This window comes from Myodes glareolus, chromosome 7 (genome assembly GCF_982192425.1).
Source record: "Myodes glareolus chromosome 7, mMyoGla1.1, whole genome shotgun sequence".
In the NCBI taxonomy this organism is placed as follows: domain Eukaryota; kingdom Metazoa; phylum Chordata; class Mammalia; order Rodentia; family Cricetidae; genus Myodes; species Myodes glareolus.
In genome coordinates this window covers 56,247,349-56,269,418 of record NC_142032.1, presented here as the reverse complement: position 1 = coordinate 56,269,418, position 22,070 = coordinate 56,247,349, and the positions used below count along the sequence as shown (strand labels likewise).

Genomic DNA, 22,070 nt, shown 5'->3' with positions numbered 1-22,070 from the left:
CAGCCAGTGAGCGAGGAGCGGTCAGCGCAGCAGAGCCACCCCACTGCTACCACGGCACCTGCCCGGCCTTACCCAGGTGAGCCCGGGAGGCGTGGGCGTGGCTACAGTGAGCACAGAGTGGGGGGAGCTTGGGTGTGGCCTGCCCGGGTGGGTGGCTCTCTGAAAAGCCCCTCCTTCTGCCTGCAGAGCTGATCTCTCGCCCCTCCCCACCTACCTTTCACCGGTTCCCGCCAGAGTTGCCCCCGTCCAGAAGTGCAGTGGAGATCGCCCCTACTCAGGTCACAGGTAAGGCCTGCCAGCAGGCCACATCCTAGTAGGCTGCACATCTAGTTTCCTCCTCCACCACTTCCGTGGCCAACAGGTTAGCGTTTGCCTGAGCTGCGAGCTGGGAAGTTCCAGTGAGCAGCAGAGGCCCCACTTTGCCATTCAATGGGCCTGCTAGTATGATGGTCAGCTCAATCTGGGAGTGCCCATCCTTCAACTTATATTTTTTGAACACCTTCTATGTGCCTCCCAAAATAAACCGCAAACAAAGCAAACAGATCAAGCCAGATCTGGTGGCTCACACTTGTAATCCCAGTATTCAGGAGGTGCAGGCAGGATGGCCTAGAGTTCAAGGTCAGCTAGATTATAATGTGAGGCCTACAAAGCAGATCAATAATTAAAGTCTAGCGTGTCTCATAAATGCTACCTCATAAAGGTAAGAGAGAAGACAGGAAATCTAAAGCAATAAGAAACTGTGGAGTATGTAAATATGTGTGTATGAGAGAGAGATAGAGAGAGAGAAAAAAAATTGCTAGACATTCAAGTGGGGAGGGGAGGGACGTGAAGATTCAGAAAAAGAATATTCCAGCCAGGTGGTGGTGGTGGCACACACCTTTAATCCCAGCACTCAGGAGGCAGAGACAGGTGGGTCTCTGTGAGTTTGGAACCAGCCTGGTCTACAGAGTGAGCTCCAAAACAGTCAGGGTGGTTATACTGAGAAACCTTGTCTCAAAAGGAAAAAAAAAATAAAAAAATAAAAAAGAACATTCCAGAGAAGTTAAGTCTGGGCAAAGGTGTAGAAAAGTATGAATCATTGCTGGAGGAGGGAGAAACCACAGAGAACCAAGGGAAGGCCAGTCCGCTTGATGCCAGAGGCTGTGAAAAGCTTCCGCAAGGATTTCAGTGTTGTGATAATTGTAGTGCAGACTGAGCAGTCCCTACCAGGCTCTATGTGAAGAGCTTCACAAACCAAACATCTTTTAACTTTCTCATATCCTGAAGGCAACAAACGCTTGCCTCATTTCTAGATGACAAAAAGCAGAGGCTCAGAGAGGTTAAACAGTCTGTCCCTGGGTCACAGCAGAGCTCGGTCAAACCTATGACATAGGAACTCCAAAGCCACAGTCATTGAACTTGACTAAGACCCTGGGTCTAGATGAGTGGAAATGAGGGCTCAGGTGGATGCTCCCTGGGGATTGTGGGAATGTGAAGGACAAGGTGCCTGGGCGGAGAGTCAGTTAGCCTATGGAGAGGCTCCAGGCAGACAGCAGCCTGCAAGTGCCTGCTGGTCAGCTCTGTTTTGACAGGACAGCACTTAGCATCACCCTGGGCTTCATGGGAAAGGTGGGGGTCAGAAGGGTAGAGGAGGACTGGACTGGAGCTTAGTGAACAAGAGTGTGAGAGGAGCCCTCCACAGACCATCTGTGCACAGTTCTGGCACAAGTTAGGTTCCTCCACCATTGGAAAGTGGGGGACCCAGGTCTTAGGAACAAGGGGGGTTAAAGTCACTGACTAGAAGATATTAATAAGCCTGAGATGACAAGGTGACTGAGAAGGTTGTCCTAGGGACCCTTGGAAAAGGATCTTAAGAACATAAATCTTAGCCGATGTGGTTTGATTTGAGGTGACATGGGTCAAGCTCTTGGAATGTTAAGGACAGAAGTAACAAAGGTGGCAGGGATGGCAAGGACACGGGGGTCCTATTTGGAGACTTTCTGGAACAAGGACATTAGGATTATTTGAGAAGTTTAGGGAACTCCTAGGATTCAGATCCCGTGTGCAGCCAGGGGTTACTCTGTGACCAAGCCTTCCCGAGCGGTAGGATATAGTAGCTGCATCGCAGCCGCTGCCTCTGGGGTGTGGCAGAATGCAGGTACCCCTCTGACCCAATCCACCCACGCCAGAGACGGATGAGTGCCGATTGAACCAGAATATCTGTGGCCACGGACAGTGTGTGCCTGGCCCCTCGGATTACTCGTGCCACTGCAACCCGGGCTATCGGTCACATCCGCAGCACCGCTACTGCGTTGGTGAGCCGGAACTGTGGGCGAGGGAGTGGGGGGTGGGGTGGCCCAGGCGATGACCGGGACTCTCAACCTGCCCCTGATGTCTCCTGGTCTACCAATCCTTCCAGATGTGAATGAATGCGAGTCGGAGCCGTGTGGCCCCGGGAGAGGCATCTGTATGAACACTGGGGGCTCCTATAATTGTCACTGCAACCGAGGCTACCGCCTCCATGTGGGCGCAGGGGGACGATCGTGCGTGGGTAAGCGCAGACAGCCTCCGGCTACCCTGGGAATACTGGGTGGGATCGGCTCCTACCACCCGCCCCATGTCCATCGCGCGCCCTGTCTTTGCTCAGACCTGAATGAGTGCGTCAAGCCTCACCTATGCGGCGAAGGCGGCTTTTGCATCAACTTTCCCGGTCACTATAAATGCAACTGCTACCCCGGCTACCGGCTCAAATCCTCCCGACCGCCCGTGTGTGAAGGTGGGGTACCCGTTCAGACGGAAGCGGGATCCCATGGCTGTCCCTCCGTCTAGGATGGGGGCAGGAGGCCTGCACCCATCTATGGTCCTCTCAAGAGGGGGGGTCAGGAAATCCCAAGCCGGTCCATTCTGCCTCGATTTGTGACAGAGGGAGGCCCTGTCATCTTGAGCACCGGACCAGTCATGCTGTTCCCAGATCTGTCCTCTTCCTTTTCCCTTCCGTGCAGACATCGACGAGTGTCGCGACCCTAGCACCTGCCCCGATGGCAAATGTGAAAACAAACCTGGCAGCTTTAAGTGCATCGCGTGCCAGCCCGGCTATCGCAGCCAGGGGGGCGGGGCCTGTCGTGGTGAGGGCGGTTCAGGCTCCATGTGGGGGGCGGGCTTCCTGGGAGTAGAGCCCTTCCCCTAGCCCTGGAGAGGGTAGCCTCGCCCCCAGCAGCTTGCAAATTGGTGTGGAGCACAGTGTGATGCTAGCGGTCCTCCCTGCAGATGTCAACGAGTGCTCCGAGGGCAGTCCCTGTTCTCCAGGATGGTGCGAGAACCTTCCCGGCTCCTTCCGTTGCACGTGCGCTCAGGGATACGAGCCCGCACCGGACGGCCGCAGTTGCGTGGGTGAGCTCCAGCTTGCTTGGCAGACAATGATTTATGTCGTCAGAGAAGCAGCTAGGCCTTGGAGGGTGGATTTTTTTTTTAATGTAGGTGGGTGTTTTGCCCATATGCATGTATATGCGGCATGTACAAACCTGGTGCCCTTAAAAGCCAAAAATGGCGACCAGACCTTCTGGAACTCAAAAGTTACTGGCCTCTGAGCTGCCAAGTGGGTCCTGGAAATCCAATCCCAGTCCTGTGTAAGAGCAACAAATGCTCTTAACTGTTGAGCCATCTCTTATCTTTCAAGAGATAAGGATTGAAACTTTTGCTTGCAAAACTTGTTAATTTGAAGGGGAAAAAAGATGTCAGACTAGAGGATCGTTAGTCCTCTTCCCTATGGTAATCTTTATTATGTACCAGAGAAGCGGGCTGGAGCCATCAGCTGTGGACTATGGGGCTCTGGAGGTTCAGGTGATCCCGCTGACCCAGGGAGAGAGGATTGGATAAGATAGCATCTAGCAGGGCCGCATGGACACCGAGACTGGGGGAGGTGGGGCAGATGAAAGGGCTTCCAGAGATGGGAGCAAAGGAATTGACCGGAGGGTGAAAGGTGGCTTCAGAGCCACGTCTGAGAAGCTGGGGCCCTAAGCACTGCGAGAAGAGAGGATGCCTCCCGTTTGGTGAGCAGGTGAAGACACGCACTCGTTAGCATCAGACATGGCTGAGGAATCCTGGCAGCACTTGGCTTGGGCACCATACATGGTTTTTATGCGAGTGCAGGGTGAAGCCCCCCTAGGCCTCAGCTCTAGTGTTCCAGACAAAGGGGCAGCCATGGGGAAATAATACCAGCAGCCCAAGACCACCTCCAGCCTGACGCTCCTCTGTGCCCTGCAGACGTGGATGAGTGTGAGGCGGGGAACGTGTGCAGCAATGGTGTCTGCACGAACACACCGGGCTCCTTCCAGTGCCAGTGCCTCTCTGGCTATCATCTGTCAAGGGACCGGAGCCACTGTGAGGGTGAGGGATCCTAGAGCCTGGCCGCTGGCCTGTCCTACCTACCCCAGGAGCTCTGCTGCCCAGGTCCAGCCCCCACCCAGATGCCAGTTGTGGTTTGGGGGTGTGGGAGTGATCCAGGGCTCTCGGAGTAGGGAACTCGGATGGCTCCAGCCTGTGTATATGGGATCAACCCCTAAGAGTCTCCAAACTCTGGTCTCTACAGACATTGATGAATGTGACTTCCCTGCGGCCTGCATTGGGGGTGACTGCATCAATACCAATGGCTCCTACAGATGTCTTTGTCCCCAGGGGCATCGACTGGTGGGCGGCAGGAAGTGTCAAGGTATGAGGAGTTGGCTGAGAGCTCATGAATGGGATGGCATGGTGGTGTAATCCTTCGATACACTGTAGCCTTTCTGTGGTCTTTCCATTCATCCATCAATCCATTTGGCTCCATTCACACTTGCATTTGTTCTGAAACAAGGATCATGGTGCCGAGTGTCACTTACTATATTCAAGTTTCACTCAGCTTTTTAATTTTTTGAGATTTAATTTACTCTTATTTTATGTGTATGTGTTTGCCTGAAATGTCTGTGCATACATGGGGGCCAGAAGAGGGCGCTGGAGCTACAGGTGGCTGTGAGTGGACTTGTGGGTGCTGGGTCATTTGGAAGAGCAGCAGTGCTCTTAAGGCCTGAGCTATCTCTCCATCCCCTCTGCTCAGCTCTTTACAGATACAGTAGCCCGGCCCTTCAACTCACCTGTATGATTCACCACCGAGTGATACCTGCATACCTGGTTGCTGAGTAGAGGCTTACTAGATAGCTCAGCAGTAATCTGGAGATCCTAGATAGGAGGGGTCATGGAAATGAGTCTCAGGTTCAGGGTGAAGGTGTCTGGAAGTTACCTAAAGGGAGGTGCCTATGGAAGTGGGACTTGAAGCCTAAGGGATCCCTCAGCAGGGGGCTGTGGATGGGAAGGGGGTCTCTCATCATGGGGCTGTGGGTGGGCTCTACCCTAAGAAGAGCAATTTCAAAGTTCTCATTGTGGGTTTTAGAGGAGACGGAATGATTGTCTTGAGAAAAATTTTGGGAGAAATGGAAAAGTGATGGGCCAAGTTGGATGGCTTTATCTGTCATCCCAGCTACACGGGAGGCTGCAGCAGGAAGATATCAAGTTGAAGACTAGCTTAGGAAACAGACCTTGCTTCAGAGAATAGCAAATCTGCAATGAGATGGAAAGGTAGTGAGGGAACAGAATGAAGGTTTCCAGATGCCAGCTGAGAGTCAGGAGTTCATTCCATGCCAGGAGGACCTAAGGGCTTACAAAGGCTGACAGCAGTGAGTGTCATAATGTCATAAACTTACCCACACAGACCCAAGGAGACATCTGTTGTGTGCACTTTGAAAACAAAGCAGAAATTCAGGTTCTAAGCCTGTGTAAGGCTTTTGGGCAACCCCAGGGAAAGAGGGACTAGGTCTCCCCAAAGCTGAACCTGCTTGCTCCCTGCTCTCATTGCACTTCATAGATATAGACGAGTGCAGCCAGGACCCAGGCCTGTGCCTGCCCCATGGGGCCTGTGAGAACCTCCAGGGCTCCTATGTCTGTGTCTGCGATGAGGGCTTCACACTCACTCAGGACCAGCATGGCTGTGAGGGTGAGTGCCCTTCCCTTCTGTCAGACTGGATAATCCTTGGAGACAACCGGGCTCAGAGATGTGTCCTGGTTCCACCTTTCTGAATTCCCAGAACAGGAAATCCTCTTTGCCTGGGAAGAAGTGGGGTAGAGCTAAACCTCTCACTAGGTGACAAGGAGAACAGAGTGGGTGCAGTTTAGGGGTACAGGAGACAGGCCAGAACTACTATCTCCATAAACTTTTTTTTTCTTTTGGTTTTTTGAGACAGGGTTTCTGTGTAGCTTTGGAGCCTGTCCTGGAACTAGCTCTTGTAGACCAGGCTGGCCTCGAATTCACAGAGATCCCCCTGACTCTGTCTCCCGAGTGCTGGGATTAAAGGCGTGCGCCACCACCGCCTGGCTCATCTCCATAAACCTGAATTGTCACCCCCTCCCCAGAAGTGGAGCAGCCCCACCACAAGAAGGAGTGCTACCTTAACTTTGATGACACCGTGTTCTGCGACAGTGTGTTGGCCACCAATGTCACCCAGCAGGAGTGCTGCTGCTCCCTAGGAGCTGGCTGGGGAGACCACTGTGAAATCTACCCCTGTCCCGTCTACAGCTCAGGTCAGGAATGCACCCCTTCTCAGCTCTGCTGTCTGTTCACTGGGAAGCAAAGGGCTTCCTTCTGGGTAGCTGGGAAAGGGGAGAGCAGGTGCATGCTCAGTCCCGTGTTCCCTCCCACGGTTTCTCTCACCCTGCAGCCGAGTTTCACAGCCTCTGTCCTGATGGAAAGGGCTACACACAGGACAACAACATTGTCAACTATGGCATTCCTGCCCACCGTGGTAAGCCCTAGTCCAGTTCTTCCCTTCTCCCCACTGGGGTTTGGGTTGGTTTGCTGGTGCTGGTTGGGTCAACCACTTGCTGGGTAAACCCTACTCTTTATGCCAATGTGATCCCAATAATTCCAGCCAATAATCTGGGTTCAGCTCTCCCAATAAGCCCTGCCCAAGCATCTCAGTCAAGGGGCCTGAGCCTCCAGGTAAAGGAGAGCCCACTGGGTTCTCCCACTTCCCTTGCTCTCACAGATATCGACGAATGCATACTGTTCGGGGCAGAGATCTGCAAGGAAGGCAAGTGTGTAAATACACAGCCCGGCTATGAGTGCTACTGCAAGCAGGGATTCTACTACGATGGCAACCTGCTGGAATGTGTAGGTGAGCGCAGGAGCCAGTGGTGTCCCTGGGGAAGTGACCACCCTGATCTAGGCCTGCTCCTGTCACCAGCATTCTTTCCCTCCGCAGACGTGGACGAGTGCTTGGACGAGTCCAACTGCAGGAACGGAGTGTGTGAGAACACACGCGGTGGCTACCGCTGCGCCTGCACGCCACCCGCAGAGTATAGCCCAGTGCAACGCCAATGTCTAAGCCCAGAGGAGATGGGTGAGGCCCAGGGGGTCGGCATGGGGAGGAGGGGCTGGAGCCCAAACTGAACTGTGATTACCACCACCACTCCCCATGCCCCCTAGACGTGGATGAGTGCCAGGATCCGGCTGCTTGCCGCCCTGGCCGCTGCGTCAACCTCCCGGGCTCCTACAGCTGTGAATGTCACCCGCCCTGGGTGCCCGGGCCCTCCGGCCGCGACTGCCAGCTCCCTGAGAGCCAGGCGGGTGAGGGCGACATTCGTCCTGGGCAGATTTTGAGTCCCATCAGGGTGGAACCCCCCACCCCCACCCCGGGCCACAGTCAGCAGGTGGGATGGGACCGAGGTGGGCAGTCCCTACCTCCCTCCTTGTTGATGCGAGTCTTGATCCACAGAGCATGCCCCAGAGCGACGTGAAGTGTGCTGGGGCCAGCGAGGAGAGGATGGCATGTGTATGGGGCCCCTGGCCGGGCCCGCCCTCACTTTTGATGACTGCTGTTGCCGCCAGGGCCGTGGCTGGGGCACCCAGTGCAGACCATGCCCGCCACGTGGCACTGGTGAGCTACCCCTGAGGAACTAGATATAGGGACTTGAGTACATCAATCAGTGTTTCTGACTCTACCACACTTCTAGGGTCCCAGTGCCCGACTTCACAGAGTGAGAGCAATTCTTTCTGGGATACCAGCCCCCTAGTGCTGGGGAAGTCTCCTCGAGGTGAGTGAGGCCAAGGGCTCAGAGGTGTGGACTCCATCAATGGGAGTCGGTGGTGATATGTATATTCCTCTGGCACACATACACAGACGAGGACAGCTCCGAAGAAGATTCAGATGAGTGCCGCTGTGTGAGCGGTCGCTGTGTGCCGCGGCCCGGAGGGGCAGTGTGTGAGTGTCCTGGCGGCTTTCAGCTGGACGCCTCCCGTGCCCGCTGCGTGGGTAAGCAAGACATTGGGGACAGAAGGGCAGAGCAGGGGTCGGGGAATACCACACTGGGACTTAACCTAAGCCCACATCTGTCTTCCCTCTTGCAGATATCGATGAGTGCCGAGAGCTGAATCAGCGTGGGCTGCTGTGCAAGAGCGAGCGGTGTGTGAATACTAGTGGTTCCTTCCGCTGTGTCTGCAAAGCTGGCTTCACACGTAGCCGCCCTCATGGGGCCTGTGTGCCTCAGCGGCGCCGCTGATGCCACCTTGGCCTGCACCTTGGTGATCATCGAGAGTTTCTGCTGATAGTGGAAACAAGTACATCCCTTACTCCTGTCCACATCAGAGATGGACTCAAGGACCCTCCAGGGCCAAGATCTCCTTCCTGCACCCCAACACCCAAGGGTGCTCCTGTCTGCAGAGTGCTGTCTGCTTTCCTCCCTGAGGAAGATCCCTAGAAACTGCAAAGTCAGATCTGCCCCTTTAATTTACTCTTGGCTTTCAAAGCAAATTTATATTCACATCCAAAGTTGGGATGTCAGCACCAAGAGCCACAGCTTGGGAGGGGCTAGGCTGAGCTGGAACCAGGATGTGAAATAGAATTTATTGTGGCTTTGATTATGTACACTAGATGTGCCTGGCCTGGTGACCAGGCTCACATGGTTTGTACAATAAATACATCCTCCAGGTCTGCTCCAATGATTGGAAGTGCCCAGGGGGTTGGGGGGAAGGGGTGTCAGTCCAGTTTCCGGGCTCCCAGCTTCATGGGCCCCTTGGTGGCCTTTTTCTCTGCCCGCTTGGCTTCCATTTCCCTCCTCCGTTCCTCACGCTTTTTCCGTGCCAGCTCTGCCTTCACCTGTCCTGGGATCAGGAAGGAAAAGGGTCTCAGTTCCCTGCTCCTATACCTGCCCTGCCCAGGCCCCCACCAGCCCTTCATGGAAAATACTCACTGCTCTCAGCCTCCACGCCTTCCCAGCTGTCTTCACCCCAGGAGTCTGGGTCTGGCCTGGGCTGAAAGGAAAATGCAGGCTACAGTGGGGGCCAACTAACAGCAGCAGTCACCTCAAGTACCCCATGCTCTCAATGCCTACCTGGGCACTAGGACGAACAGAGAGGGCAGCAAAGGGGTCACCCTTGTCACTGGGCTCTGCACCACCCCAGTTATACTCGCTGGCTGGCCGGGTGCCTTCCGGGGGTGGCTCCACAGAGCTGGGCTCCTGCCAGCCCTGGTCCCAGGAACCCTCAGCTTCCCAGCTGTTCCAGTCTGACTCCAGAGGTCTGTGGTCTGGGTGGCTGACCTGGGAGTGGACAATGGGAAGAGAGGCAAACTAGCAGAGTGAAGAGACTAACAGTGTTTCATGTATATCCCCTGCCGGACCCAGCTTACTTGTCCAGCTCGGTTCCCTGGGCCCTTGACACTCCAGTCATCCTGCTGTGCCAGTACAGATTCAGCTTCCTGCTGCAGGGTGGGAAGGAGAAAGGCATGACCAGCAAAACTCTCAACCCTCAAGTGGACAGACACAATGAGCCATCTTAGCCATGGCTCAGCTGCCCCTGGGCTTTTATTTTTGAGACCTACCCACCCTTTCCTTTCTCACCCAGCTCTTGGGGACCCTAGAGTTGAATAGGGACTCAGTGGCTGTGCTGGCCCCCATGATCAATCCGTGAAGCTCACCTACCAGGGTGCCATGCAGTGAGGGCAAGTCCAGCTCTTATCTGTGGACTCCTAGAGGATGGCCTGTGGCCTTGAGCTGGGGTTCCTCAGCCCCACTCACCTCTAAGCTGCCCCAGTCCTCATCGTCCCATCTGTCAGCAGTGACGCTGTCTTCTGCTATGTCCTTGTCTTCTTCCTGTGTCTCCCAGTGGCCTGAGGTTGTCGGGGTGTCAGGGACAGCGGCTGGAGGAGCAGCATCTCCTGGGGAACAAAGAGTCTGAGCTCTCGGGGAGATCTTGGGACAGGACAGAAGTTGCTAAGAGGAAAAGAGTACCAGGGAGAGTAACTAGACATCACCCGTGCCTCATGTGCCAGCCACTACATTAGGAAAGCCTGGCAACAGTGGCTCTCAGCCCTCAGACATTGATGCGGTGAGCCTGGGATACTCACCCTCTGGTACTGGTCTCTGGGTCACAGTGGTCTCAGATGGCATAGATGTGGGGTGTGCACGGATGAGTTTGGAGGTAAGTGAGGATACCCCAGTCACAGCCCAGCCTGCCCAGCTGGCTGCAGCTCCTCCTGCTCCAGGGCTGGACGCTGCATGGACATCCTTCTCTGGATAATGAGAGACAAGCAGGTACAGGCTTCATGGAGAGATGATAGAAGAGCCAGTTCAGCAACAGTGATCCACAGCAAACCCTCCCATCTCTAGGCCCAGTTCTCCAAGGTATGGAACAGGGAGCTGCTTGCTGGCTTTTTTTTCCAGCTTTCAGAAGCACCCATGGGATGGGACATACCAGGGGACTGTAAAGGACATAGTCTCCCTTGCAGGGGACTGCAAAGGGAGAGAACACAAGTGTAGGTCACTCACCTACTTCTGCCAGTTGAGTAGGATCTTCTGATACAGACTCCAATTTGGACAGGAAGCTTCGGATGGTCTTAAAGGCCTGTGGAGCAGCAGGAGGCCAAGCTGGGTGCTCCAGCACTCCCAAGAATTGTCAGGCCTCTTGGAGACTGGTTATCCCTGAGCCCAACCCTGGGGTCTGCCTGGTTGGGCCTTACCTGGTCCCGTACAGATTTCTCAGGGTCCACAGTAAGGCCGCAGAGCACAGGCAGGATCTTGTGGGCACAGTCATCCATTGAGTAGAGATTGTGTGTGGCAGCAAAGCCCAGGACACCAGCAACCCGGGACGGTGCAAATGGGTCCTTGGTGGCCCGGCTGAAGGCGGAGGTGAGGACCCTGTGTCTAGTCTGAGAGCCCAGATTAACAAGGGAAAGGATGCTTCAATGTACAGAATCAATAAGGGGCCCCAACTACCAGACCTTACTTCCTAGGACAGGGCCATCCACTGGAGCCAAGGTCTGGAAATGAGAGCCTATCATTCACAATGTAAAAGAAGAGAACTACGGCAGGTAGTGGTGGTGCTCATCTTGTGATCTTGTGAGTTCAAGGTCAGCATGGTCTAGACAGCAAGTTTCAGGACAGCCAGGGCTACATAGAGAAACCCTGCCTCAAAAAACCAACCTAATAATAATAATAAAGGAAGAGAATCTATAAACAAATATGTACCTCGGCTTCTCTTGGATCGTTGGGTTCCACACTGCCTCAAGGTGTAGGGCCAGAGCAGCAACCCTGAGGCTGGGCATGCACCTCCTTTCTTCCCACCTACTGATCCTATTCATCCATTCCTTTGATTTTTCCATTTATTTGTTTTGTTTTTGAGACAGGGATTCTCTGTGTAGCTCCGACTGTCCTGGAACTCCTCTCTGTAGACCAGGCTGGTTTCAAACTCACAGAGATCTGCCTGCCTCTGCCTCCCTAGTACTAGGACTAAAGGTGTGCACCACCACACCCAACTTTCATTCATTCTTAAGTATCTAGGCCTGGCAGAAGCTCAAGTTTATAGACCTTGGCTAAATGATATATGAAGACGTCAAGCAGACCTGAGTTCAGAACCCAGGTCTACCACCTTACTGGCTGTGTGTTCTGCAGCTGACACCACTTCAAGAAGCCCAAGCAATAGGTCTCATGGAGAACAATGAGGACCCACGGACATAGGGCTGTTCTGTAGCCCCGAAGGAGGCTGCTATCCTTCCGCAGCTCTACAGGACACTCACAGTGGCACTAAGGTAGGAGCCGATTTTGCCCAAGCAGACCGTGGTGTTGCAGCGGATGGGACCCTGGTCATCCTTAGCTTGCAGTCTTGCAAAGTGCTTCATCAGCTCCACATTGAGGTTGGTCTCATTCAGCTTTGGGGCCAAGAGCAGCATGGACTGTAGAGTGGAGGGGGTGGAGGGTACAGTGAGCCAGAGCAAGAACGGACTCCTGGGAGAGTGCACAAGCCACCAGTGGGCCATGGCTGTGAGCAGGGCTGTCAGACCCGCCCAGTCCAGTCCTGTCCCAACTAGCATATTAAGAGAGGGAGTCCCTTAGTTCTGTCTCCCTTCTACAGCAAGACCCCAGACGCTTGCCAACATTATTCTTCATTCAGACTTACATATCAATATACTGAGAGCCACTCTGCCACACTGGTTCATTCATGCTGAGGTCACTGATGACCTCCAATTTACTAATTTTCAATTTAACTTTTTTTTTTTGTAGTCCAGGCTGTCCTTGAACTTGCAACCCTCCTGCTTCAACCTCCCCTGTGTGCTAGGATTAGAGGCATACACCACCATGCCTAGCCATTAAATGTATTTATTTTTTCTTTTCTTTTTATCTTTTTGTTTTTCCAAGACAGGGTTTCTTCGTGGAGCCCTGGCTGTCCTGGAACTTATTCTGGTTGGCCTCAAACTTAGAGATCCACCTGCTTCAGCCTACCAAGTGCTGGGATTAAAGGTGTACACTACCACTGCCTGGCTATTTACTTATTTTTTCAAATTACTAAATGTAATGGTTCTTCTAGTTCCCTTTCTGTTGCTGTAACAAACGCTCTAACCAAAAGCACCAGGGAAGGAAAGGGTTTGTCTTGTCTTACAGCTCCCAGGTCATAATCCAGCACTGACTCAAGTCAGGACAGGGATACAATTCAGAGCATGAGGGCAGAAGCCAGGCATGGGAGTCACACCTTGAATCACACCACTCTCTGAGTTCAAGCCCAGCCTGATCTACACAATGAGTTCCAGGACAGACAGTCACATAAGAAGATCCTATCTCAAAAAAACCTACTAGGGGAGAAAAAGAACAAAGGAGCATGGGGGCAGGAAGTAGGAGAAGCAGCTCTTTCTTACTAGTTCATGTTTTTTGTGCAGCACGGGGCCACCTATTCAGGGATGGCCGGGCCGTCTTACAGGAATCAGACATGCCACAAGGCAACCTGACCTAGGAAAGTCGTCGTTTTGAGTTTCCCTCTTCCTAGAAGACTCCAGGTTGTGACAACAAAAATGCACCAGGACAAGGGCCAAGCTTCTCTTCCCACTACCCTGACCTACGGTGTTTCGACACCTCCTCGTTCTTCCCTAGCTGACTGCTCTGTTCACTGAGACCTGGATGGTCAGAAACCTCAAAGCGCATTCTTTGGCTCCTTTTGTACCTGACACTCCTGCCCTTCTAAGTCCTCTCACTGCATGGCTCACACGCTCACGTGTGCTGTTTGAACCTGCAATGCTCTCAGATGCAGTAGAGGCTGGTCCTGCTGCAGGGCAGCAATGCACAGGATGAAGCTTTCTGGAATTGACTGATCCAGAGGGCTCTGACCTCACCAGTTCATAATTGGATAGGTTGTTGGGAGGTGATGGAAACTTGGGAAGTGAACCTAGTTCAAGGCAGTGAATCCTTGAGGACATACCCTTGGAAGCTATCACTTGCCCCAGCCTCTGCTCTTTCTGTCCATCTGTGATGTAGAGAGCTGTTCTACTTCACTTCATGGCCCCACCAGAATGTCCCAGCTCCTCACGGGCTCAGATACAACAGAGACAAGTGGCCATGGACTGAAAGCCTCGAAACTGATCCCCACACAGATCTTTCCTCTTCAGGTTGCTCCGGGTATTCTGTCCCAGTGGCACTAAGCTGAGGACAGTCCCCTGGGATGCACCCTAACGTAGCCGTCTTCCCTGCACTTTACCAGAGCACAACCAGTGCATAATCCACCTGGCAGTAAAACCCGGCTGTCCCAATCGCAGCCCAGCTCTGCCCGGTCCCCACTACTCAGTCTCTCGGTACACTTGGATGAGAAGCTTCAGAATCATCCGCAACTCTCAGAAAGCACTGTCAGCCCCAGCTTTGGAATGGCCCATTCTCTCCACGTGCTGCCATCACCATTCCAGGCACTGCAACAACCCCTAGCTGCATCCCAGTTCTATCCTCCTCGACAGTCAGGGCTCCCCCAAGAATACAATGAACCTTTTAAAGCAAGTCAGACCCTGCCGTTGCCCAACCCAAGTGTAGCTCCAACCTCATTTCCAATGAACAGGCTTGGTGCCTGGCACACTGACAAGGCCCCAACTCCCACAACTATTATCTGGATGGCTCCAGCTTCCACAACCATGCCCCTTCAGCATGTTAAGTCCCTCTCTGCTACCTTTACATTGCTAGAAACTTCCAGCCTCAGAGCCTGTACAAGAGCTGATCCTTCTACAAGGAGCAGGTTTCTTCCATGTCACCTAGTAGACAAGATCAAGGCAGTTCTTTTTCTACACCACCCCCTCCCTTTTCTTTTGTTTCTTAAGACAGGGTTTCTCTGTGTAACAATCCTGTCTGTCCTGGAACTTGTTTTGTAGACCAGGTTGGTCTTGAACTCACTGAGATCCACCTGCTTCTGCCTCCCAAGTGCTGGGATTAAAGGCATGTGCCACCACCATCTAGACACTCACTCACTCCCTTTTATTGAGGTACAGTTTCTTCATGTAGCCCAGGCTACCCTTGAACTTATGATTCTTCTGCCTCTGCCTCCCTTGCACTGGGATTACAAATATGAGCTTCAACATCTGACTAAAGTAGTCTTTTTGGGAGGAGGAGGGTCTTTTTGGGACAAGGTTTTGATATGTATCTCTGGCTGGCCAGAAACACCCTATGTAGACTAGGTTAGCCTACAGCTCACAGCCACCAGCCTGCCTCTTTCCCTGAGTGTTGATATTATAGGCATGTGCCCCCACACTAGGTTCCTAGGCACTGGTATATTTAAAGTTATAAACCCTCCTGTCTATATTCCCCTTTCACTTTCTGATGAAATACACATCTGTGTATCGTCTGCCAGGCCCACTGTCTGTCCCATTCAAGGACAGAACTTACTGTCTGTGTGTGCTGTGCCCCAGTATAGGGCCAGGCAGGCATGAGGAGGTGCTCAGTGTCAGCTGAAAGTATTGCAGGCTGAGTCCCCCAAGTCCCTCCCATTTTCCAGGCTGCACCGGGGACTGGACTGGTAGTAGGCATACATATGGACCCTCCCACCACGCGCACTGTCTCAAACCAAGGCCTGTGCTCCAGAGAGAGCCACGTCCCTGTCCTGGGAGACAAGAGGCCGCTCTGGGCCTGACTACACCCACCTTGACTGTCTGCTCCCGGATGGCAGGGTTGGTGTCCAGGAAGCCATGTACAACATGAGGGAAGATCTGGGTGTTGACTGTAGGCTCATCGAGGTATTGGATGAACTGCTCCATCTGTGGCCCAGGGTGTGGCGTGAGAAGATGGCTGCACCCCACCAAAGTCACAGCCACTCTGGCTTTGGCTGTTCCAGTGCAGACACTGGCCACCAGGCAGCCTCCCGAGTCCAGCTCATGCGCATGTCCTCAGGAGGGAAGGGCATTTGGCAGGGACTGGTCCCTGCTATCTGAGAGTCTTTCTGGCTCATGAGAACCTTCTAACCTACAGACTAACAATTTGTAGCTCCAGCTGTGGGGCTGACAGGAGAAACTGTGTCCTACTCTAGAGGACCTAAGTGACAGAGTCTGGAGAGTCCCAAGGCTACAAGGAGGCCTGGGATCAGCTCCACCTCCCAAGAGTTTTCCTGGCCCTTCACCTGTGTAACACTCAATGGTAAGGGTTTCAGGGTACCTCTACAGCCAAAGCACAGGCTCCGGTCACCTGTCTAAGGTTGGGGGTGACTAGAACCGGGGTCTGGGAGGAGGACCTGGGCAGAAACTGGCTGAGGCCTCTACCTGCTGGAGGAGGCGGATGCGCATGGCACGGTCAGTGGATGAGAACATCTTCACCACCACGGGGATGATCTTCTGCTGGTACTCTTCAGCACTGAGGAATTTTCCCACCTGAGGAAGGAGTAGAAAGAGGGGCTTGACCACATCCACGGGGCTAGGACAACTTCACAGGGTTCCCTCAACTTGCTTGGGCTCACTGCTGACTTCCCAGAAGAGAAATGAGGTGATGGTGGAGAGGGCATGGAGAAATGGAGGAAAGGCACTGAAACAAGAGCTATAAGCAAAGGAATCTGGCAGCACAGAACTGTCCTTCCCAAGGGCTACATGTCCGCCAGACTCCCTCCCGCTGTCAGGTGGCCCTTGCTTGCTAAGTCAAGAGGACACTGGGCTTGCGTCCACCCTAAGAATGCTTCTCACCCAGGGCTGTATCCATTCAGGTCTCTGTATCCCACAGCTCCTGCCTGGCCCCATTTACCTTGAAGAGGGGTGTGAGGACCACAGCCCCAGCGTTGCCAAACTCAAAGGCGGTCAGTAGCTGGGGCAGCACCTTGTGCCGACAGAAATCTTCAGGAAATGAGTCTAGACTCTTGCTCAGCTCTTGGAAGAACTTCTGCTTCTCAGCTGGCTCTTTGATCTGGGGGGGGGGGGCAAAGACAGGGTTCAAGGAGAAAACAGCCTCACCACACACACTCCAGACTCAGAGGAGGGTGAGGCCACCCCAGGCTGGGGGGACAGGAGCAATGCTAGGGAGACCAACTCTCCTTTTAGCAGGTGATCATGGGCAGACTCTCCCCTGTAAAATAGTATAACAACTCTACCACCACTCTGAGGATTCAACCAGAAAATGTTCATACGCGCTGCCAGCAAGCCAGGTCAGCCATGCACGCTGTGATGCCAACACTAAGGAGGCTAATGCAGGAGGATCTAGAGCTCGAGGCCAGCCTAGACCACACAGTAAGTTCAAAGCCAGCCAAGGCTATACATTTAGACCCAATGCCTGGTACACAGCCAGTGTCTTCTAGTGACCGCCCTTGCTACCCCCGTCACTTACCCTGTAGGGTAGACAATTGCTAGAAAGATTAAACCCTTCATCAGCATGTCCTCTGCTGCTCACAACAACCCACATGAGGAAACTGAGGCTCAAAGCAGGAAGGATCTTACTTGGTCCTTGCCTTGGCCTGGCTGGGCACACTGGGTGGAGTTTCTGGAGAGCCACAGAAGTCAGGGAACAAGCACAGTTTGCCACCAGCCCTGGGCCCAAACGCTCAATATTCCATAGTCTTCCTAATACCCCCACCTGAGGCAGTCAAACCCACAGCACAAATTTCCTGAGCACAGACTGAAAACGAAAACCTCCACACAGCATCTCAAATAACCCTCACACAACTTTAGGAGGCAGGAAAACAAGCGACAGACAGAAGAGGGAGCTTGTTTAAAGACACACAGCTAAGGAGTGACCAACAAACCTCTGTAACCTTGCACAGTGCAAAAACAGCTGTCACTCCCCCACTCACAAAGGAAGATGAGGGTGAAGGCGACCATGGCCAGAAGCTGTGCATGGCAGCACATGCCCTCCCAGCACGGAGGAGACCAAGGCAGGATTGAGGATTCAAGGCCAACCTGAGCTGCACAGTGAGGCCTTGCCTCAGGAAGAAAAAAACCAAGCATATGGAAAGTCGTGACCCCAAACGCCTTGTGCCCTGTTTTACCACCATCCCAAGAGGTAGCTTGACCCAGAACTAGCGACCATGGCTGAGGATGAGAAATGCTGAGGTGCCTGGGAGTTGCTTAGTCCAGCATGAATGGCAAGCTCTACCCCAACCCTTGGAAATGAGGAAAGTTCAAAGAGACCAAATCACAGGCAAGCCCACCCTTCCAGGGAGTCACAGTCCGCCAGCAGGAAGAGGAGGCCCTGGTACAAACTCCCACATTCTTCCAGGGGTTAGCAGAAACAGCTCGTTCTCAGGGGACAGGTGGCCTGGCAGAGCCCGCCATGTGAGGAGAACATCATGGAACAGCATTCCTGCTGCTCCCACATGGCCAGGAGACACCAGGGCTCAACAATTCCAGCTGTTTCTTCAAGACGCCAAAATTCTGTCTACAAAAGCTAGTTCTAGGACAGCTAGGACTGTTATAAAGAGACACCCTGTCTTTAAAAGCAAAAACAAAAACTTTGGTTCCAGGCATGGTGTCCCAACACTCAGGGAGGCAGAGGCAGGAGGATCTCTGCGAGTTCAAGGCCTGCCTGGTCTACACAGTGAATTCCAGAATAGCCAGGGCTACACAGTGATACCCTGCCTCAAAAAAAGAAAAGATATAGTTCTTCCTGCCCTACCCCAACTCTGAACTCTGCTCCTTCAAAGTCTGTAGCCTTCTGCCCAGCTCCTGATTCTGTGATCCCTGCCTCAGGCTGGGTCAGAGCAGAGCCTCAATCCTGTGTCACTATGATGCCCCTAAGAGCTGGTGGATGCTGTGACTCTCTGCCTTGCACAGATATGGGTGCTGAGATTCAGAGATGAAGCAGAGGGTGTCCCCTTCCCATGTGTCCGCTCTTCCGGGGCCATCTTCCCCAAGTCACCTTCCAGGTGGCTCCCACCTTTGAGTCTTTCAGGTCCTAGCCCAACTTTCTTTCCCAAGGGGGTCCTGAGAACACCCGGTCATTTCCTTCCAGTGATTACTCAGGGAACATAGGTTTTCTCATTAACGTTTCCAGTCTTTCTCCTGTAATGAGAGCTCCCAAAGGTGGGGCCCTGCTCTGTTTGCTCCTGCTGGGTCCTGGAGGGCAGGTCTGAGTCTCCTCGCTCCCTAGCACTGTGTGTGGCGCCGTGAGGAAAGAGCAGCAGTGCAGATGTGGAGCTGCTGGAGCAGCTATTGGGCGTCTGTTTTGAGTTCAACTCTGCGCAGCAGCCCTCTCTGTCTGCCTCCACCATGAGTGGATTCAAGAACCAGAGACCAAAGCATCAGGAAAGAAACAACTGTACCACAAACATACAGTCTACTTTTTCTTGCCATGATTTGCCTAAATATCACAGTTTAGTAACTATTTACACAGCACATACATCACATAAGGAGCTAATAAGTTAGCTACAGATAAATTTGAACAATACAGAAGGACGGGGTGGGTTAATGGCTCAGTGGGTAAAAGTATTTGCTGTGCAAACATGGGGAACTGGGTTCAAATACCCAGCACCATGTAAGAAGCTGGGCATAGCCCCACACACCTGCCAACAGTGCTATGGAGGTGAAGATGGGAGATCACTGGAAATTACTGGCTTCAGGCTGAGTGAGACCCGAGCAATGAGAATGAGTCACCGAGGGATAGCGGAGAACACCTGATATCCTCCTCTGGCCTCTGCACATTAGCACACAGCTCCTCACGCATGTGTATTTAACACACACACACAGGATTATGGAAGGATGTAAATTACATGCAAACACCATGACTTTTTTTTTTTTTTTTTTTTATCAGGGACTAGAGCATCTGTCAATTCTCAGGGGTCCTAGAGCCAATTACCACTGTGCTGGTTAGTTTTCTGTCATCTGGGAAGAGGGAACCTCAGCTGAGAAAATACCTCCATCAGATTGCCTGTTGGGGGCATTCTCTTGATTAATGATTGATGTGGGAGGGCTCAGACAACTGTGCACAGTGACTCTTGGGCAGGTGGTCCTAGGTGGTAATAAGAAAGCAAACTGACGCAAGTCACTAAAGTGCATTCTTCCCTGGCCTCAGTTTGCGTCGCTGCCTTGACGTCTCTTCACTATGGACTGTGATTGTGGAAGCCAGAGAAGTCCTCCCCTCAACACACTGCTTTCGGTCATGGGGTTTCATCACAACAGAAAGCAAACAAGGACTCCCACGGATACCAAGGAGGGCTGTGCTATGCGTCTTGAACTAACAAACTCTGCCCCAGACTCCTGGAAAGGAGGAATTACGACCTCTGTTGAACTTCAGGCATGAAAGGTCACAAGATGAGAAGAGGTAAAGCCAGGGCTTGCACCCAAGGGACTTAACTCCACTGTCCATGCTCGTTTCCACACAATCCCAACGTGAGAGATGCCAAAGCATAGGTGAGGGCCATGGCAAAGACAACCAGGAAGACTGGAAGCTCACCTGAATCTCTTCTAGGAAGAGGTTGGTCTCTACAAATCGGTTGCTCATGAAGCCTCCAGGTGCCCGGCAGTTCTGTAGGAAGCGAGCCGGGTTGGGACGTACTTTGGGGTTGGCTCCTACCAGCTCACAGTAATGGGTCACCAGTGATTTGGGGATCTGTAAGAGAACATTCCATGTCAGGGAAAGGGTGGTGGATGGGTGGCAAGGAGAAGGGACTGATGAGGAAGGCAGGAGCTCGACACTTACCTTTCCAGGATTTCGCAGGGCAGCTGCCCGAGGTAGGGATCCATTGAAAACTTCCCAGATGAGGCAGCCCAGGCGCCACATGTCTGCTGACCTGTGGCAGTAACCCAGAGCTGTTCAGGGATCCCCAGCATATACTAGCGCTGCCTCCAACCTGCTTTACGGACCAGGCACCCACTGCATCACAGGCCGTGGCTGACCCTGCACTGATCCCTTGGCCCCAAGTAGTTTGTTTCACTAGCCCCATTTAACAAAGAAACCAAAAGTCAGAGAAGCATGAACACCTGCCTCCAAATTCAGAGGGACTAAACACCTAAGGCTATGTCCATCTTGACCAACCACCCTCCTCCTGAGATGCTGGTTCTCCTCCCAGACAGGCAGCAAGAGCCAGGGGCTTCCCAGCTAGTCTAGGGGTCCTGAGGCTGCAGGGGCCTCCAGTGCAGTACAGATCAAGGCACAATGACATCAGTCACCCACCACTTCTCTTTGACTGCTCTGCTACTGTGATCTGCCAACTCCGGGGGATCGTACTGCTCAAGCTCAGGGATCCCCTTGCCGGGTGGTCCCCCGCCGTTGCCCTGGGCTGAGTACATGTAGTCCAGACCCCCAAGTTTCCACTCGCCAGCCCGGTCCACAAACACAGCGGCCATGCAGACATTATTGTGGATGAGATTGCAGTCGTTGACCAGGAAGCTGAGGGCTTTTACGATCTGGTGCAGCCCCCATGACAGTTCCTGCTCCTTCAGGCCACCTGCCTCTGCTCGTGCCTTAAGGTATGTTCCCAGTGGGGTCACAGCCTCTGTCACGATGTGGAGGCACTTTTCTGTCTGGATAAGGAAAAGGGTATTAGGGTACAGTTCCAGAAGAGGAAGGGAAGATGAGGGGCATGACTGGGAGAGAGGTAGTGGACAAGATACCAAATCTGAGGGCGTTGAAGCACTTGGGTACAAAGTGAGGGCCAGAAAACAGTGAGATGGGCAGATCGGGCGACAGGTACCTCCAACCCATCGATATAGGCCAGGATGTTGGGGTGCCGGAGAGTTTTGAGGCGTTTGAAGGCTGCTTTTGCCACCTGGGTCTGCTCTTCGGCTCCCGCTTTCACATCATACACGAAGATGGACACCGCGCTGCCTGTAGCCTGGTGGAGGACACAGCAACGTGAGAGGCGCGGGCCAAGTGACCACTCCAACCTGCCTGGGCTTCACCAGCTCCGAGTGCGTCTCCAGAGCAGCAGGGAAGGGACGCCGGAGGGTCTCGCCCAGGACAGTCCTTAAGGAGCTGGCCAGGCCCACGTGACCCCCGTCCTGTCCGCTTGTCCGTCCCTCGATCCTTCCGCCCGCCACGTCGTCACTGCCCGCCCCGCTCCCAAACCCGTTCCCGGGAGCTTCGGTCGCCACGTCAGGCCCGGCGCGACGCAGCGGGGCCGGCGTACAACCTAGGAAAGGCCGAGGTCGGCCGCGGCCTGCGGAGCAGCACCGTACCTCACCTTTTTGCGGCCGCGGTGCAGGGTCCAGGGCCCGGGCGGGCCGCCCTCGGGGGGCTCCGGGCTCAGCTCGAACGGGAAGTCCCGGACCGGGTCCCGGGCGAAGAACCACATCGTCACCGCCGCCACGGGCTCGGGAGCCTCCACTCCGGGTCCTCCGGCCGCCCGAGCCGGGGCGGGGCGG

General features: G+C 53.6%; 2 protein-coding genes across 5 annotated transcripts in view; one reads left to right on the top strand and one right to left on the bottom strand.

The window, feature by feature from the left end:
* The window catches only part of Ltbp3 (latent transforming growth factor beta binding protein 3), a 15,373-nt gene extending 6,380 nt beyond the window's left edge, over positions 1-8,993 (top strand). Inside the window, exons 10-28 of one of the 3 annotated variants that reach the window (XM_048457878.3) lie at positions 4-76; positions 187-285; positions 2,169-2,294; positions 2,399-2,530; positions 2,627-2,755; positions 2,982-3,104; positions 3,247-3,369; positions 4,243-4,365; positions 4,568-4,687; positions 5,873-6,001; positions 6,418-6,585; positions 6,723-6,806; positions 7,050-7,178; positions 7,266-7,403; positions 7,490-7,630; positions 7,779-7,940; positions 8,017-8,097; positions 8,184-8,315; positions 8,411-8,993. In XM_048457878.3, the coding sequence (XP_048313835.3) occupies positions 4-76; positions 187-285; positions 2,169-2,294; positions 2,399-2,530; positions 2,627-2,755; positions 2,982-3,104; positions 3,247-3,369; positions 4,243-4,365; positions 4,568-4,687; positions 5,873-6,001; positions 6,418-6,585; positions 6,723-6,806; positions 7,050-7,178; positions 7,266-7,403; positions 7,490-7,630; positions 7,779-7,940; positions 8,017-8,097; positions 8,184-8,315; positions 8,411-8,562 (2,364 nt within the window). In that variant the 3' untranslated portion in view covers positions 8,563-8,993. The remainder of the gene's footprint in view (positions 1-3; positions 77-186; positions 286-2,168; positions 2,295-2,398; positions 2,531-2,626; positions 2,756-2,981; positions 3,105-3,246; positions 3,370-4,242; positions 4,366-4,567; positions 4,688-5,872; positions 6,002-6,417; positions 6,586-6,722; positions 6,807-7,049; positions 7,179-7,265; positions 7,404-7,489; positions 7,631-7,778; positions 7,941-8,016; positions 8,098-8,183; positions 8,316-8,410) is intronic. The other 2 variants (XM_085693541.2, XM_048457879.3) reach the window with 2 other exon arrangements.
* Scyl1 (SCY1 like pseudokinase 1) lies at positions 8,893-22,070 on the bottom strand. Of its 2 annotated transcripts, none has more exons than XM_048457880.3 (17): positions 21,890-22,070; positions 21,401-21,541; positions 20,881-21,230; positions 20,407-20,497; positions 20,161-20,316; positions 16,525-16,683; positions 16,053-16,160; positions 15,441-15,554; positions 12,075-12,230; positions 11,019-11,207; positions 10,828-10,903; positions 10,407-10,571; positions 10,078-10,217; positions 9,690-9,761; positions 9,394-9,600; positions 9,253-9,313; positions 8,893-9,163 (listed from the first exon to the last, which is right to left on the bottom strand). In XM_048457880.3, exons 1-17 carry the CDS (start codon positions 21,998-22,000, stop codon positions 9,039-9,041), a joined length of 2,421 nt encoding a protein of 806 aa, XP_048313837.2. In that variant the 5' UTR covers positions 22,001-22,070; the 3' UTR covers positions 8,893-9,038. The 2 variants fall into 2 exon arrangements, with proteins under 2 accessions (XP_048313837.2, XP_048313838.2); XM_048457881.3 differs by having other exon boundaries at positions 9,690-9,758.

What these genes read in the sequence shown, in the direction of transcription:
- Scyl1 (XM_048457880.3), bottom strand. Translation starts at nt 22,000, where the DNA reads ATGTGGTTCTTCGCCCGGGACCCGGTCCGGGACTTCCCGTTCGAGCTG. An exon ending in CCTATATCGATGGGTTGGAG is followed by an intron (nt 21,231 to 21,400) that starts GTACCTGTCGCC and finishes TTCCTTATCCAG; the next exon opens with ACAGAAAAGTGCCTCCACAT. An exon ending in GCTCCTACCTTAGTGCCACT is followed by an intron (nt 11,208 to 12,074) that starts GTGAGTGTCCTG and finishes CTGGGCTCTCAG; the next exon opens with ACTAGACACAGGGTCCTCAC.